The 15,236-nt window shown below is 39.1% G+C and overlaps 1 protein-coding gene across 1 annotated transcript in view; it reads right to left on the bottom strand.

Annotated features, from left to right (window-relative positions):
- Positions 1-15,236, bottom strand: part of dennd1b (DENN/MADD domain containing 1B) — a 393,949-nt gene that overhangs the window by 28,973 nt on the left and 349,740 nt on the right. The window contains exon 20 of the mRNA XM_039734662.1: positions 6,250-6,332. Within this exon, the coding sequence (XP_039590596.1) occupies positions 6,250-6,332 (83 nt within the window). The remainder of the gene's footprint in view (positions 1-6,249; positions 6,333-15,236) is intronic.

The following is a 15,236-nucleotide window of genomic DNA, read 5'->3' as shown; positions in this document are numbered from 1 at the left end:
CATCGGTTTTGGTTAGCGCAGGAAGCGCCTACCAAATTTCGTGAAGATGGGGCCATAAATAAGAAAGTTCAACATGGCGGACGTTGTCAACCGTTATGACCTTTACGTGTAGAATTTCGAAATGAAACCTGCTTAACTTTTGTAAGTAAGCTGTAAGGAATGAGCCTGCCAAATTTCAGCCTTCTACCTACACGGGAACTTGGAGAATTAGTGATAAGTGAGTCAGTCAGTGAGGACTTTGCCTTTTATTAGTATAGATATTGTCACACACGTGCGCATGGGAGGCAGCTAAAGGGCTTGAGTGACGGCAGTTCTGAGACAGGCCGGGCTGTGGCAGAGTGCACTGAATCTTTTTCCCACTTCCCTGTAGACCATCCCTGGGAGACTCCACCTGTCTCTCGTGACATCACTTCCGGGACCGAACCAATGGAGACAGAACTAACTGGCGCCGGCCCCCTGATGTCACGTCCGGGCCTGATCCAATGAGTGACGAACACGTGCCCGATTCCCATGACCTCACTTCCTGTCTTCCCTTTAAAAGCCTGCCCTTTTTCCCCTTCTCAGTCTTGTCTTGGCCTCGTTATATGCACATCAGTGCTTTATTTCTATGAAAAGAACAATTTTGCAGCCAGGTTTCGAGATTATACGGGTGGCTGCCCCAAACCTTTCTTTGAGTATGTCTCAGCTTTGTGACAATATATATATTTATATATATATATACATATATATACATACATGTGTACATATATACACACACACATATACTATGGGGTGCCAAACAGGCAAATACATTGATTTTGTGAATATATAAAGTCGGTGTCAGAATATATAAAGTCAAAACTTGAATATATAAAGTCATTCCCGAATATATAAAGTCAAAACTTGAATGTATAAAGTCATCACTGGAATATATAAAGTCAAAACTTGAATATATAAAGTCAGCGTTGGTATATATAAAGTCAAACTTGTTTCTGAATATATAAAGTCAGCGTCGGAATATATAAAGTCAAAACCTATAAAGATGAATATAAAGTCAGTGCTGATTATATAAAGTCAACATCGGAGTATATAAACTCACTACTGAATATATAAAGTGAAAGTCAAAATCTATTGATTGAAACGACTCTGAACTGAACTAAGTTAACAAAAACGTATTCAGAAAAATAAATAAAAAAAACCACTGTTCGGTTAATGTTTTGAAAATGATGCATGTGCCCTGCCCAGGATTGGTTCCTGCCTTGCGCCCAGTGTTGGCTGGGATTGGCTCCAGCAGGCCCCCGTGACCCTGTGGTCGGATTCAACGGGTTGGGAAACGGATGGATATTCCAGCGCTGACTTTGTATATTCCGACCTGACTTTATATATTCCAGCGCTGACTTTATATATTCAGAAATAAGTTTTGACTTTATATATACCGACACTGACTTTATATATTCAAGCTTTGACTTTATTTATTCCGACAGTGACTTTATATAATCAAGTTTTGAATTTATATATTCGGGAATGACTTTATATATACAAGTTTTGACTTTATATAGTTAAATTTAGTCATCATTGCATAACTGTTTCTTAACCATAGAAATTTAAAGACTAAATTCAACTTCCATTCCTAACAAAGATATTTCTGGCGACTAAATAGAACCTACTTATATCCAAATTCGAACTATTGAGCTGTCGCCTGCCTGCCTGAATAAGTCACCCTCGCTTCGCTCTTACTTTTTTACCGTTCATTTAAACATGGCTAGTGGCAGAAAAATTATAAAATGGAAGGAGGATTACACTGAGTATGGCTTTACCAAAACAATTATTGATGGCGAATCGATTATTCATAAAGATTTAATTGGTGATCTGTTTTTCTGTGTTAACCTCATATTTTTTCATACTTCTTCTCAAACCAAGGGGGTGTGAGGGTAAAATGAATCGGGAAGCACTGATCAATGTAATCGGTGTACCAGGAAACCATGCATTGACAGAAGTTCCCCTTTACTTGTAATGCAGTGTGATTAAATGCGTAATTTTTTAACGCGTTATGAAGCACATGCATCGAAGCTTCTCAGCTGTGCTTGTGCTAAGAAAAGGAAACATTTTAAAAATAACGTAACACGATTGTCAATGTAACCTTTTGTAAATAGTGCCTGGAGGACTCAGTGTGGAGAAACTGTAGAGACAGTGTGTGTATTAACTTGTGGATTTTTCTGTGAGTATTTGGTGGCAGCGTCACAAAGTCGCCTTCCGTAACACTGCATTAGCTGCGGAGCTCAGCTCAGAGCTAAATGAGGTGATGATGATGACGGACTCCCCACCCGCCTTTAACTGTCAATCCCCACAAACACAGTCTCGGAATTTGCATAAGCACAGCCCTTCACCTGCAATTTTAACTTAGTTACAAAGTGATCAAAACTGTCGTTTATATCCTGCGTCCTCTCATTAAACTTGTATCCCGCATTACCCGTGGGCATGACAAACGCCAGCGGCAGCCTGTCTATGAACTTAATTTAAACTTTAGGTTTACACCGTGCTTTGTTTCTGAAGTAGCAGCACTCATGAATATGGTTGTATATGTCACTCGCTCGCTTCTTACTGTTTCACTGCCTTCTCAATTATATAATGCATGTTTTCTTCAGCGCTTTTTGGAGCCCTTCCTGGTTTTCTACGTACTGCGTTGACAGTCAGTTCACGTGATTACGTGGGAGGCGTGATGATGTCACACAAAACTTCTCCCCCCCCCACGGCTTACGAGCTCAACTCCATTACAGTATATGGAGAAAAATAGCTTCCAGTTATGACCATTACGCGTAGAATTTCAAAATGAAATGCCCTGCCCAACTTTATTAAGTAAACTGTAAGGAATGAGCCTGCCAAATTTCAACCTTTTAGCTACACGGGAACTTGGAGAATTAGTGATGAGTCAGTGAGTGAGTCAGTCAGTCATTCAGTGAGGGCTTTGCCTTTTATTAGTATAGATTGGTGATCTGAGTTATAAGGCTGAGAGACATGTTAATGTACTATATATATATATATATATATATATATATATATATATATATAAATGTTGTGAGACTCGGTAATCTATACTAATAAAAGGCAAAGCCCTCACTCACTCATTCACTCACTCACTGACTGACTCATCACTAATTCTCCAACTTCCCGTGTAGGTAGAAGGCTGAAATTTGGCAGGCTCATTCCTTACACCTTACTTACAAAAGTGAAGCAGGTTTAATTTTGAAATTCTACGTGTAACGGTCATAACTGGAACCTACTTAGTACATATATACTGCCATAGCCTGCAGCTCAGTCGCCATGTGAGGCGGAGTTAAGGCCCCTCATTGTCACGCCTCCCACGTAATTGAGTGCCTGCCCATATAAGGCCGTCTGTCAGCAGCTATCCAATAGACACGCTGCCACGAAATATTCGCAGGTGAAGGACTGTGCTCATACAAACGAAGATGAGATGGTCTGGGATAGACTAGTGTTTGGCACAAACTCAGCGAAAGTGCGAGAGAAACTTTTAAGTCTTGGGTCTTAGCTAACATTAAATAAAGCCGTGGACATCGCGAGGTCGCACAAGATAACACAAGCACAGCTGAGAACCTTCGATGCATGTACCCGAAAGTGGCTCACGTGAACTGACTTTGCAGGACTGGGAAAGGTAAACCCGTGCATGCAGTGTGTGACGTCTCAGATAAAGAGGAAGACGAGCTGTTTATTGATGCAGTAGGAAACGAACAATCCTCTGACACTGAACATGCCTTTGTACACATATCAGTAGGAAAGCAAGGTGTAGAGTTTAAGTTTAAATTAAGTTCATAGACACGCTGCCGCTAAATATTCACAGGCAAATTCACAACTTAATACCGGGAATGCCTGTTAAACATCTTAGATTCACGAGAACCGATTTGGGTAGTGAACACTTCGATGAATGAAACCTGTTCAAAAAACGCATTACACAATTGAGAAGGCAGCAAAAGAATATGAAGCGAGTGACGCATACAAGCATATTCATAAGTGCAGCTACTGCGGAAACAAAGCACGGTGTAAACCTTAAGTTTAAATTAAGTTCATTTGTCATGCCTAAGACGTATACGATATTCGCAAGATACAAGTTTAATGAGAGGATGCAGGGTATAAACGAGACTTTTGATCACTTTGTAACGGAGTTAAAATTGCTGGTGAAGGGCTGTGCTTATGCAAATGAAGATGAGATGGTCAGGGATAGAATAGTGTTTGGCACAAACTCAGCAGAAGTGCGAGAGAAACTTTAAAGTGCCGGGTCTGAGCTAACATTAAATAAAGCCGTGGACATCGCAAGATCGCACGAGATAGCACAAGCACAGCTGAGAACCTTCGATGCATGTACTCCGAGTGGCTCACGTGGATTGACTTTGCAGGACTGGGAAAATTAAACCTGTGCATGCAGTGTGTGATGACTCACATAAAGAGGAAGATGAGCTGTTTATTGATCCAGTACGAAAGGAACAACCCTCTGAAGCTGAACAAGCCTTTGTAGACATATCAATAGGAAAGCAAGGTGTAAAGCTTAAGTTTAAATTAAGTTCATAGACACGCTGCTGCTAAATATTCACAGGCCAATCCACAACTTAATACCAGGAATGCCCGTTAAACATCTTAGATTCACGAGTACCGATTTGGGTAGTGAACACTTCGATGAATGAAACCTGTTATCTTTACAACGGTTGACAAACATGGAATATAACTTGAACACAACACATCCTCCAAATACGAACCTGATTGAAAGAAATAATGATAATCAAATCCTTGATGACAGCAACACTCATAACAGTGACAAAACAATTACACTGACAATCATATTACGTTATTTTTAAAATGTTTCCTTTTCTTTTCATAACTTCTTTAACACACTACTTCTCCGCTGCGAAGTGCGGATATTTTGCTAGTTTACTATAATCTGTTATTTCTGCCAATATGTGCAAGTGCTCTGAGTTTGTGCACTCTTTTAAAAAAAAAAAAAAAAAAAGACTTACAGGTAGATACAAAAAAAATAAAGTACTGATCTATAGTACCTGTCCTGACAACATCAGTGCCTCCAGAGCGGCTTGGGTGTCTGTACAAGTAGCTATTTTGTAATTTCTGTTTGAAGTTGCATGTTATGTATATCTCACTTTCCAAAGGTATGTGCATTATTTAAAAAATACACACATACACAAAGGATACATCTATGATGTGTAAAAATGATTACAGCATTAATTCTCAGCCACTCACTCTTCAATCTCTAAATGCACATAATGAACATATTTATACTGTATGCTGACCTTCTAAATTAACTTGATGAAGGCATTAACCAAATATGATCTAATGATTAAAAATAAATAAATTCTGCCTGTGTATGTTTAAAAGAGCTTTCAACAGTTTCATTTAATTTATTCACATTTAATATATGAAGATATTCAATTCATATTTGAAGTACTTTAGTACATATTAACAAGAAGCTATTTAAAATGTAACTTTATTCCTGCATTCTTAAAACAAAGATATTGTTTGCCTACTTGACTTTTACTCACTAAGACAACAGCCCACTAGATGTCACCTTAGCAATAGTAGATATAACTGGAGTTTACACAACAAAGACTGTATCATCACTGTGCTCAGCAATGAATAAAAAACAGACAAAATCTTAACAATACACATTTTACATTAAAAATAAAAATGTAAAAGCTGTTAAAATTTTGGATTAGGAATTTGGAAAGTTCAAAAACAGTACTATAATTTAAGAGAGGCACAGCAGGTTATAAATACATTGAAAACAACTTAAAACAAAACAGAAAATATCTAAATGTTCTATCCTACTTTTTGCAGCTTAGAAAATTTTCTATAAACTATTCAAGATCATAGCCTCTGAGTTGAGTTGAAATCCATTTGTTTTAACAGTGTGAAATTTAGATTGTTTAAATATTATAAAAGGGCTAGATTCTCTCTCAAGTATAATGACAACACCATAATTTACTGTGTGGCCCAGTTAGTTTACAATGCTCCAGTAGCAGAATTTTTAGGCAGTTGTACTAAATGCTTCTGAAAGTAACTTTGGGTGGAAAAGGAAACTAAAACAAAGCATGTTTAGAAATAGAAAGTAGTAACGGTGGCTTATTTTAATTAGTATTTATTTGCAGAAAACATAATCCAGCCAGGTGCTAAGATGCTAATTTAAAAAACTGTATTCCAAAAATAAAGACGGACAAAGGTGAGAGGGGGAGGAAAAAAAAAAAAACTCACTTGCTGCCAGTGTCCAGTTCTTCATCCTCATCATCACATACAGCAAAGTCAGAGCAACCCAGACTTGCGTTTTGCACATGGTGCTTTTAATGTGAAGAAAGAAAAGAGAGAAAAAAAAAAGTTCAGCTAAATTTAGATTAGAAAAATAACATGAAAAATCCATACATAAAAGTAGACACAGGTCAAGTACTGTAGGTATGTAATGGCCGTGTGCTTTGGGTTATATACAGTGGGTACGGAAAGTATTCAGACCCCCTTCAATTTTTCACTGTTTGTTATATTGCAGCCATTTGCTAAAATTTAAATTTAATTTTTTTCCCTCATTAATGTACACACAGCACCCTAAGTTCTATCTTGGAGTTTGCTAAAAGACACCTGCAGGACTCTGAGATGGTGAGAAATAAGATTCTCTGGTCGGATGAGACCAAGATAGAACTTTTTGGCCTTAATTCTAAGCGGTATGTGTGGAGACAACCAGGCACTGCTCATCACTTGTCCAATACAGTCCCCACAGTGAAGCATGGCGGTATCAGCATCATGCTGTGGGGGTGTTTTTCAGCTGCAGGGACAGGACAACTGATTGCAATCGAGGGAAAGATGAATGTGGCCAAGTACAGGGATATCCTGGACAAAACCTTCTCCAGAGTGCTAAGGACCTCAGACTGGGCCGAAGGTTTACCTTCCAACAAGACAATGACCCTAAGCACACAGCTAAAATAACGAAGGAGTGGCTTCACAACAACTCTGTGACTCTTCTTGAATGGCCCAGCCAGAGCCCTGACTTAAACCCAATTGAGCATCTCTGGAGAGACCTAAAAATGGCTGTCCACCAACGCTTACCATCGAACCTGAAAGAACTGGAGAGGATCTGCAAGGAGAAATGGCAGAGGATCCCCAAATCCAGGTGTGAAAAACTTGTTGCATCTTTCCCAAGAAGACTCATGGCTGTATTAGCTCAAAAGGGTGCTTCTACTAAATACTGAGCAAAGGGTCTGAATACTTAGGACCATGTGATATTTCAGTTTTTCTTTTTTAATAAATCTGCAACAATTTCAAAAATTACTTTTTTTGTCTGTCAATATGGGGTGCTGTGTGTACATTAATGAGGGAAAAAATTAATTTAAATGATTTTAGCAAATGGCTGCAATATAACAAAGAGTGAAAAATTGAAGGGGGTCTGAATACTTTCCGTACCCACTGTACTAATCATGTCAGTGGGGTGGGGTGATGACAGATGAACCACCACAGGATCAGACCAGCATAACCATTACGTTTCAACTACAGGGTTACAGTACTCCCAGACCGTGGGCCAGATAGTTGAGAAAAAAAATAATTTACATTTGTAATTATAAATATCCTAGTCTGCGGCATCTATGATTGTCTTGGGTGAAAAAATAAGTTAAGGCAAAATCCATGTGGTGTTTGAATTTAAGAAAATCAACCAATACCCAAATCAAGGGCATTCTGCATCTCTAAATAATGTGCCTGAAGTTACTGTCCAGTTATTGGAAGCATTAATGGTGTTAAAATATACCACACCATAACAGAATTTAAGAAAGAACAAAAAAAGTTACAATTATGTTCTATGAGAAGTAGTGTGTTAAAGAAGGTGCGAAAAAGAAAAGGAAAAATTTTAAAAATAACGTAACATGATTGTTAATGTAATTGTTTTGTCATTGATATGAGTGTTGTTCTCATATCTATATATATATATATGTTGTTCTCATATCTATATATATATATATATCTATATCTATATATATCTATATCTATATATATCTATATATATAGCAAAATACCCAGCGGCTTGGCAGCGGAGAAGTAATGTGTAAAGAAGGAAAGAGAAAGAAAAGGAAACATTTTGAAAATAACGTAACATGATTGTCAATGTAATTGTTTTGTCACTGTTATAATGAGTGTCGCTGTCGATATATATATATAGCAAAATAGCCGCTTTGCAGCGATGTCATGTGTTAAAGAAGTTATGAAAAAGAAAAGGAAACATTTTAAAAATAATGTAACATGATTGTCAAAGTAATTGTTTTGTGTATTTGGTGGCAGCATCACAAAGTTATTTTCGTCTAGCTGCATCAGAAAATGTACCACAACGTCTGACACGCCTCCTTTTACTGTTTTCTCACAGCTTGGATTGCTGCTGTCATATATATACACACACACACACACACACACATACATACACACATATATATATATATATATATATACACATACCTATCTACATCATATATACACACACATACATACATACACACACACAAATTATATATATGTGTGTATGTGTGTGTGTGTGTGTGTGTGTGTGTATATATATACACATACATACATACATACATATATATACACATACATATACTTGTGTGTATGTTTGTATGTGTCTATATGTGTGTGTATAGCTTTGGTCACCGAGTGCAAGGGAAAAATAATATAGTCTATAAGTTATTAAACAGTAAAACATTAACGTTTTAAGAAGTACAGGTACATTGAGCTGCGGTGGGTTGGCACCCTGCCCAGGATTGGTTCCTGCCTTGTGCCCTGTGTTGGCTGGGATTGGCTCTAGCAGACCCCCGTGACCCTGTATTCGGATTCAGCGGGTTAGAAAATGGATGGATGGAGGTACATTGAGCACTACTGGAGTGGTTTCGGGTAAACTACATTTTAAAGACTGTGTAACACAACAGGTAAGTAACTAACAGCAGCTAAAATGTATATGGATCATCTCTCGGTAGTAGATCCCTTTTGAAAGGCGCTACACGACGGCTGTGGTATAGAAATTACATTTTCTATGTGAACGTCCAAATTTGTGCCTCTGGTAATGTGCCTTACCGGCAATTAAAGAAAATTAGTTTTGTGTCCTCTGCAGTGTTAAGAGAGAAAGGCTTTGGTTTGGGATAAAAGGAAAAAAGGTGTAAAGAAAGGAAAGTTGCCGTTTTCTTTTATATAGTATAGAGAGATGTGTTCGCTGACGTTATGATCGCCTTTTGGGGACAGTCGCGGTGGGTCTTGTGTAGACTGGTGAGACGTCCCGCCATTAATCGGCTGTGATGGCACTGTCAGCCCTCCACTCCTGTGCATATCTTCATAATCCGAGCTGAGGACCTCATAATCGTATACGTGCAAAAGAAAGTGTGAATCGCCTTAATATTATTTTGCCGTGGTGTATAAAAGGGGTCCCGTGTTTGCACTTGTCTGGGCTATAGTGCAGGGGGAGGAAGAAAAAAATTAAAAGTGCTCACTTTGACTTAAGGCAGAAGCGCAGTCAGCGTCTCAAAGGCCGGCACAGCTATGCACGCGCGCTGGCTGCTCGACTTTTGCTGGGCAGGAGACCCCAGTTTTTGTACACACGTTCATGATATCAAAAGTCTCAGCTCTTTGGAGGTAATTCATATATTATATATATAGCAAAATACCTACCTCAGCGGAGAAGTAGTGTGTTAAAGAAGTAATGAAAAGAAAAGGAAACCTTTTAATAATAACGTAACATGATTGACATTGTCATGAGTGTTGCTGTCATATATATTCCTGCCTAAATAAGTCACCTCGCTTTGCTCTTACTTTTTTACCGTTCATTTAATCATGGCTAGTGGTGGAAAAATTATAAAATGGAAGGAGGATGGCTTTACCAAAACAATTATTGATGGCGAATCGATTATTCATAAAGCTTGAATTGGTGATCTGTTTTTCTGTGTTAACCTCATATTTTTTCATACTTCTTCTCAAACTAAGGTGGTGCGAGGGTAAAATGAATCGGGTCGCTGATCAATGTAATCGTGTACCAGGAAATCATGCATTGACAAAAGCTCCCCTTTGCTTGTAATGCAAAGTGTGATTAAATGCATTATTTTTAACGTTATGGAGCACATGCATCGAAGCTTCTCAGCTGTGCTTGTGCTAAGAAAAGGAAAGATTTTAAAATAGCGTAACACGATTGTCAATGTAACCTTTTTAAGTAGTGCCTGGAGGATTCAGTGTGAAGAAACTCTAGAGACAGAGTGTGTATTAACTTGTGGATTTTTCTGTGAGTATTTGGTAGCAGTGTGATTAGCCGCGGAGCTCAGCTCAGAGCAAAATGAGGTAAATGGGAGGGGTGATGATGACGTGACTCCCCCACCCGCCTTAACTGTCGATCCCCCACAAACACAGTCTCTCGGAATTTGCATAAGCACACCCCTTCACCTGCAATTTTAACTTAGTTACAAAGTGATCAAAGCTCTCGTTTATATCCTGCGTCCTCTCATTAAACTTGTATCCCGCATTCCCGTGGGCATGTGAAACGCCAGCGGTAGCCTGTCTATGAACTTAATTTAAAGTTTAGGTTTACACCTTGCTTTCTTTCCGAGGTAGCAACACTCATGAATATGGTAGTATATGTCACTCGCTCGCTTCTTATTGTTTCGCTGCCTTCTCAATTATATAATGCATGTTTTCTTAAGCGCTTTTTGGAGGTCTTCCTGGTTTTCTACGCACTGCGTTGACAGTCAGTTCACGTGATTACGTGGGAGGCGTGATGATGTCACACGAAACTCCGCCCCCCCGTCATTGCAGCTCAACTCCATTACAGTTAATGGAGAAAATACCTTCCAGTTATGACCATTAGGCGTAGAATTTCGAAATGAAACCTGCCCAACTTTTGTAAGTAAGCTGTAAGGAATGAGCCTGCCAAATTTCAGCCTTCTACCTACACGGGAAGTTGGAGAATTAGTGATGAGTCAGTGAGTGAGTGAGTGAGTGAGTGAGTGAGTGAGTGAGGGCTTTGCCTTTTATTAGTATAGATGAGAAGCTTGAAACAGCTGTAGACCTATTGCCATCATTACGTGCAGTTGGTCTATTATTTACCAAATATGGACCTGTACACACAAACTGAGGAGATGTACCAGTGGCTGACCAATACACAACACACACTTTAAATGAACAAAATTAATTTAAAACCATACGAATTAAGCTTTTTATTTCTTCCTTTACAAAATGCAGAGAAACATTCCACAAATCTGGAAGAACAGCTACAAAAAGTCAGTGTATTATTACCCAGTAAAACACTGGAGAAAGTCCTCAAAATAAAGTTACAGAACATCAAGAAAATATTTTTTAAAAGCTAACAATTATTTTTGGTTGTACTATGCATACTAATGAAAACAAATTGAACTGAACATGCTTCTAACTTATGAGTTACACAAACAGTAAACAACATCAGGAAGAGCACTAGGAAAATCTGGACTTTGAAGTCAATATCTTTATTTGACCTCTTTTATGCCCCAAAAATATAATCGGAACCCATTGAAGGTCTGTCTACAGGTCATTCCATTCCACCAACTCTCCAGCTGACTCTTTGGCTCAGAACTGCCAACCCTAAACTCAATGATATACAGTATGGAGGGCAGGTCTCTTTAATGGCGCCAAACAATGAAACAAAGGAAATGTTTAATAACTAAGTGTACAGTTGTGCTAAGAATACAAAACATTACATTTTTCCAAAAAGCCAAGACATATGCAGTGCTCACATTTTATCTGAGTTTATGGAGTCATGACTTGTAATGTTAACATAAATTTTTGGTCGGATTGTTCAGAGAAATGAAGGACTGCATTGAACTTGTTACTTTGCACACAAAAAAGTGGAAATGAAAAGCACACTAAACATATTAAATGTGAATCACTTTACTCCAAATGCAGTTCTACCACAAAAATGTTATTTCTGACTTACCAGGTGATATTCTTTGCTTTATACATCTGACCAAGGTGAAAGGTCAGTGTTGCATCACAACTTGGAGAATTTGGATTGTTTTGTTTTCTTCAAATTGTCCAACTCAGAGCTCCAAGTTCATAGAGCAAGTGGAATTTCTGACTCGGGAACTTGCATTTACATTTCTTCTAATAGCACTGTAGTACTAGGGTGTTGTACCGTGTTAGCCGAAGCTTGCATATTGTAATCTTTTTAGTTAGCCAATAAAAGGTGTCATTTTGCTTGGCTCTTTTCTAATAGCACTTAAACGCAGCAATACAGTTCAGTAATGCAACACATGGCAGCAATGCTAAAAACATTATAATAAAAAAAAAAAGAAAAAAAAGTGGAGAACGAAGACCTGATTGACTGAATAATGCTATTGGACCACCACTGCCTGAAGAGGAGGAGAAGGCAGACCTGCTGTGTACTATAGCATATCACAATTGCTACAAAGCAGGTGAACTTCCTTGAGCAGCTTAGGATCAATGGTACATGTTTATATTTTTAAAGCATTTGACCTAATTATTGCAATGTTTATATATGCAACTCTCACTTTTTGACAGTGGAATTGCCATGATTCTTTAAAAAACTGGGACTTTTGACTACTTCAGAAGTGATGGAAGTGTTAAATTGGTGTTTTGCTTTTGTTTCTAAAATTAAACAGGTAAAAAAACAGTTGTTATGTTATGAGAGCCTCGATAAGTCATGTCTTCCAAATGGCTATAAAAAGTAAGACCCTTTACAGCAGATTAAATTCTGTGAGACAAAATCTCCAGATAGCTGAAGGAACTCGAACTTGTCATGTGGCTAGAATATTTCTTTTTTTCATTCTTCAAAGTCAGGCCTATTGGGGATCAGAACTGGTGTGGTGCTGAGGTATCATCCGCTGCATGGCAGCACTTGGTTCGCAATATGAGGCAGCCCAACTGGGTAGGCGGAAGAGCTGTGTAAACTCCGCATTTCAGTGGCGGCACTATCTGAGGTGAGCAGACTTGGGACTGGCCAGATCTCTGTAAATGGGTATACCTTTTATTAGTCTGGTCGCTCTGATGACTGTCATACTCAGGGAAAAGCTATTGCTGTGGCAGATCGGCTCCATCCAATGGTGTTCAATGTCACTCCTTTCAATGAGCATATTATGAGACTTATATATATTATGAGATTAAAGCACTCTCTGGGTGTCTTATCTGTTGTCTCACTGTATGCTCCGAGTGCGGTGAGTGATGTCATGGTGAGGGAGACATTCTATTTGCAGCTTCACTGGGTGGTTGATAGATGCCCCTGAAGTGACACTCCACTAGTCATGGGTAATTTCAATGCAACCACTGACAAGGCTGGCTATGAGGATTGTGTCAGCCCCCATGATTCTGGCGACCATGGTGCTCTTAAGTGGCTCCATGTTCCTTGATTTTGTCAGGGGCTGCAGATCGCTGGATGCTGGTTCCAGCACCCTGAGCTGCATTGTTGGACTTGGTACTCCAATACAAGTGGTGCAGTGAAGGATATCAATCACATCCTTGGCCAGACTCTTACAAAACTCCAGGGTCTGCAGAAGTGTCCCGCTTGTGAATTCTGACAACAGACTTGTTGTTGCTACTGTGAAGATCCAGCTTAGGTTCAGTAGACTACCAGATGAGGCTAGACCTGGCCAGACTCCAAGATTAGAAATCATTTTATGACACGATTTACCTTTTTTATTTACTGACTTCCTAAAGCCTAAAGTCACAAGTATTGTGTAGAGGGCATGCTCAAAACTGTGTGTAATGCCACAAAAAGTGCCTGCTGACACTTTAGTATGCAAGCAATGGTATGTGCATTCTTGCTCCGATGTAGAAGGGAACTGAGTTTACCTCTGTTATAGCGCGTCTATGTGAAAACAGCAGTATCAGATGCGGGGTGGGGTGTGTTTGGGCTCGTGAACACGGCCGAGATAATAAAACTGACTAATAAAAAATAAAAATAAAAAAACTAACCTTTACAAGTATTATAAATTACACGGCTGTTACAGACTGAAATCAAATGTATGTTTTTATTCTAAAATAGTAAGACTAAGAGTACTTTACTTCTCAAAACGGAGTGGCGCTCGAACTCGCAACCTTTTGATTCCCAGTCGGGAGCTGAATCAATTGCGCCACAGAGGCAGTCATAATAAACAAGTGTCAATGTTGCACGTTAAGGCGGCTTTTTGTTTCTGCAGTTATATTTTTGAATAAAAGCGCAATTGTTGTGTTAGATCTGTACCTTCTGTGAAAATATTTCTTTGATATTTGGACTTCAGGCTTCATACATTATATAGTTTATGCCTACATTTTGTCATCTACTAGTAGAATATAAAAAACGTTTCTGTTTTAACAATGTGTTTACACAGATTACTGTTGAAACAGAACAGACATGAAATGCGTGTGTTCCAAACAACGATCTATTATTTCCACTCTAAAACTCCACTTCACTCCCAGAAAATCAATCAAGGCATGAGCTGGGAGAAGTTTGTGCACATTCTAAGTCGGTGGGGGGATGGAATAGCCGGCTACTTGCAGCTTTTCTTTTATCAGCACATTTAGATTAACAAAAAACGCTGGCGGAGAGGTGAGAACGGTTTTGAGAACGGTTTTAAGAAGCGATTTAAGGTGGGATGGATTTACGAGTTTTTTCGTAGGCTCTGGTAATTCTAGTGTTAATGATATCTTGGGCACAGCCATCAGCAATGTGTCTATCTTTGAAGAGAGTGTCAACCTTATTGAGAGGTTTACTTACCTCTTCATATCTCAAGTGACTGTTCCTATGAAGTCAATGGACGAATTGGGATAGCATGGAGGGTCATGAGGTCACTGGAAAGGGGTGTGTGGCACTCCTGATATCTTTGCAAAAGAAAGAAGATCCAAGTCTATAGAGTCATGGTGCTTCCTGTGCTGCCATATGGTTGTGAGACACGGACGCTATCCAGTGACTTGAGATGAAGACTGGACTCCTTTTGTAATGTGCCTCTTTGGAGAATCCTTGGGTACTGCTGGTTTGACTTTGTGTTGAACGAGCAGTTGCTCACAGGGTCCCAAATAAGGCACATTACCTGCATTGCAAGGAAGCGTCAGTTACCGTCATGTGGCATGATTCCCTGAAGGTGATCCAGCTCACAAGATCCTTATTGCTGAGGACCCAAGCTGCTGGACCAGGCCCAGGGGACGCCCATATAACACAAGGCAACAGTAGACAGATGGTCATTTCAGAGGGGAGGTGGTTGCTGACTGGACAA

The sequence above is a fragment of the Polypterus senegalus genome, chromosome 14 (genome assembly GCF_016835505.1).
Source record: "Polypterus senegalus isolate Bchr_013 chromosome 14, ASM1683550v1, whole genome shotgun sequence".
Taxonomy (NCBI): domain Eukaryota; kingdom Metazoa; phylum Chordata; class Cladistia; order Polypteriformes; family Polypteridae; genus Polypterus; species Polypterus senegalus.
Note: the sequence above shows the minus strand (reverse complement) of the source record. Positions and strands in the feature narration are given on the sequence as shown.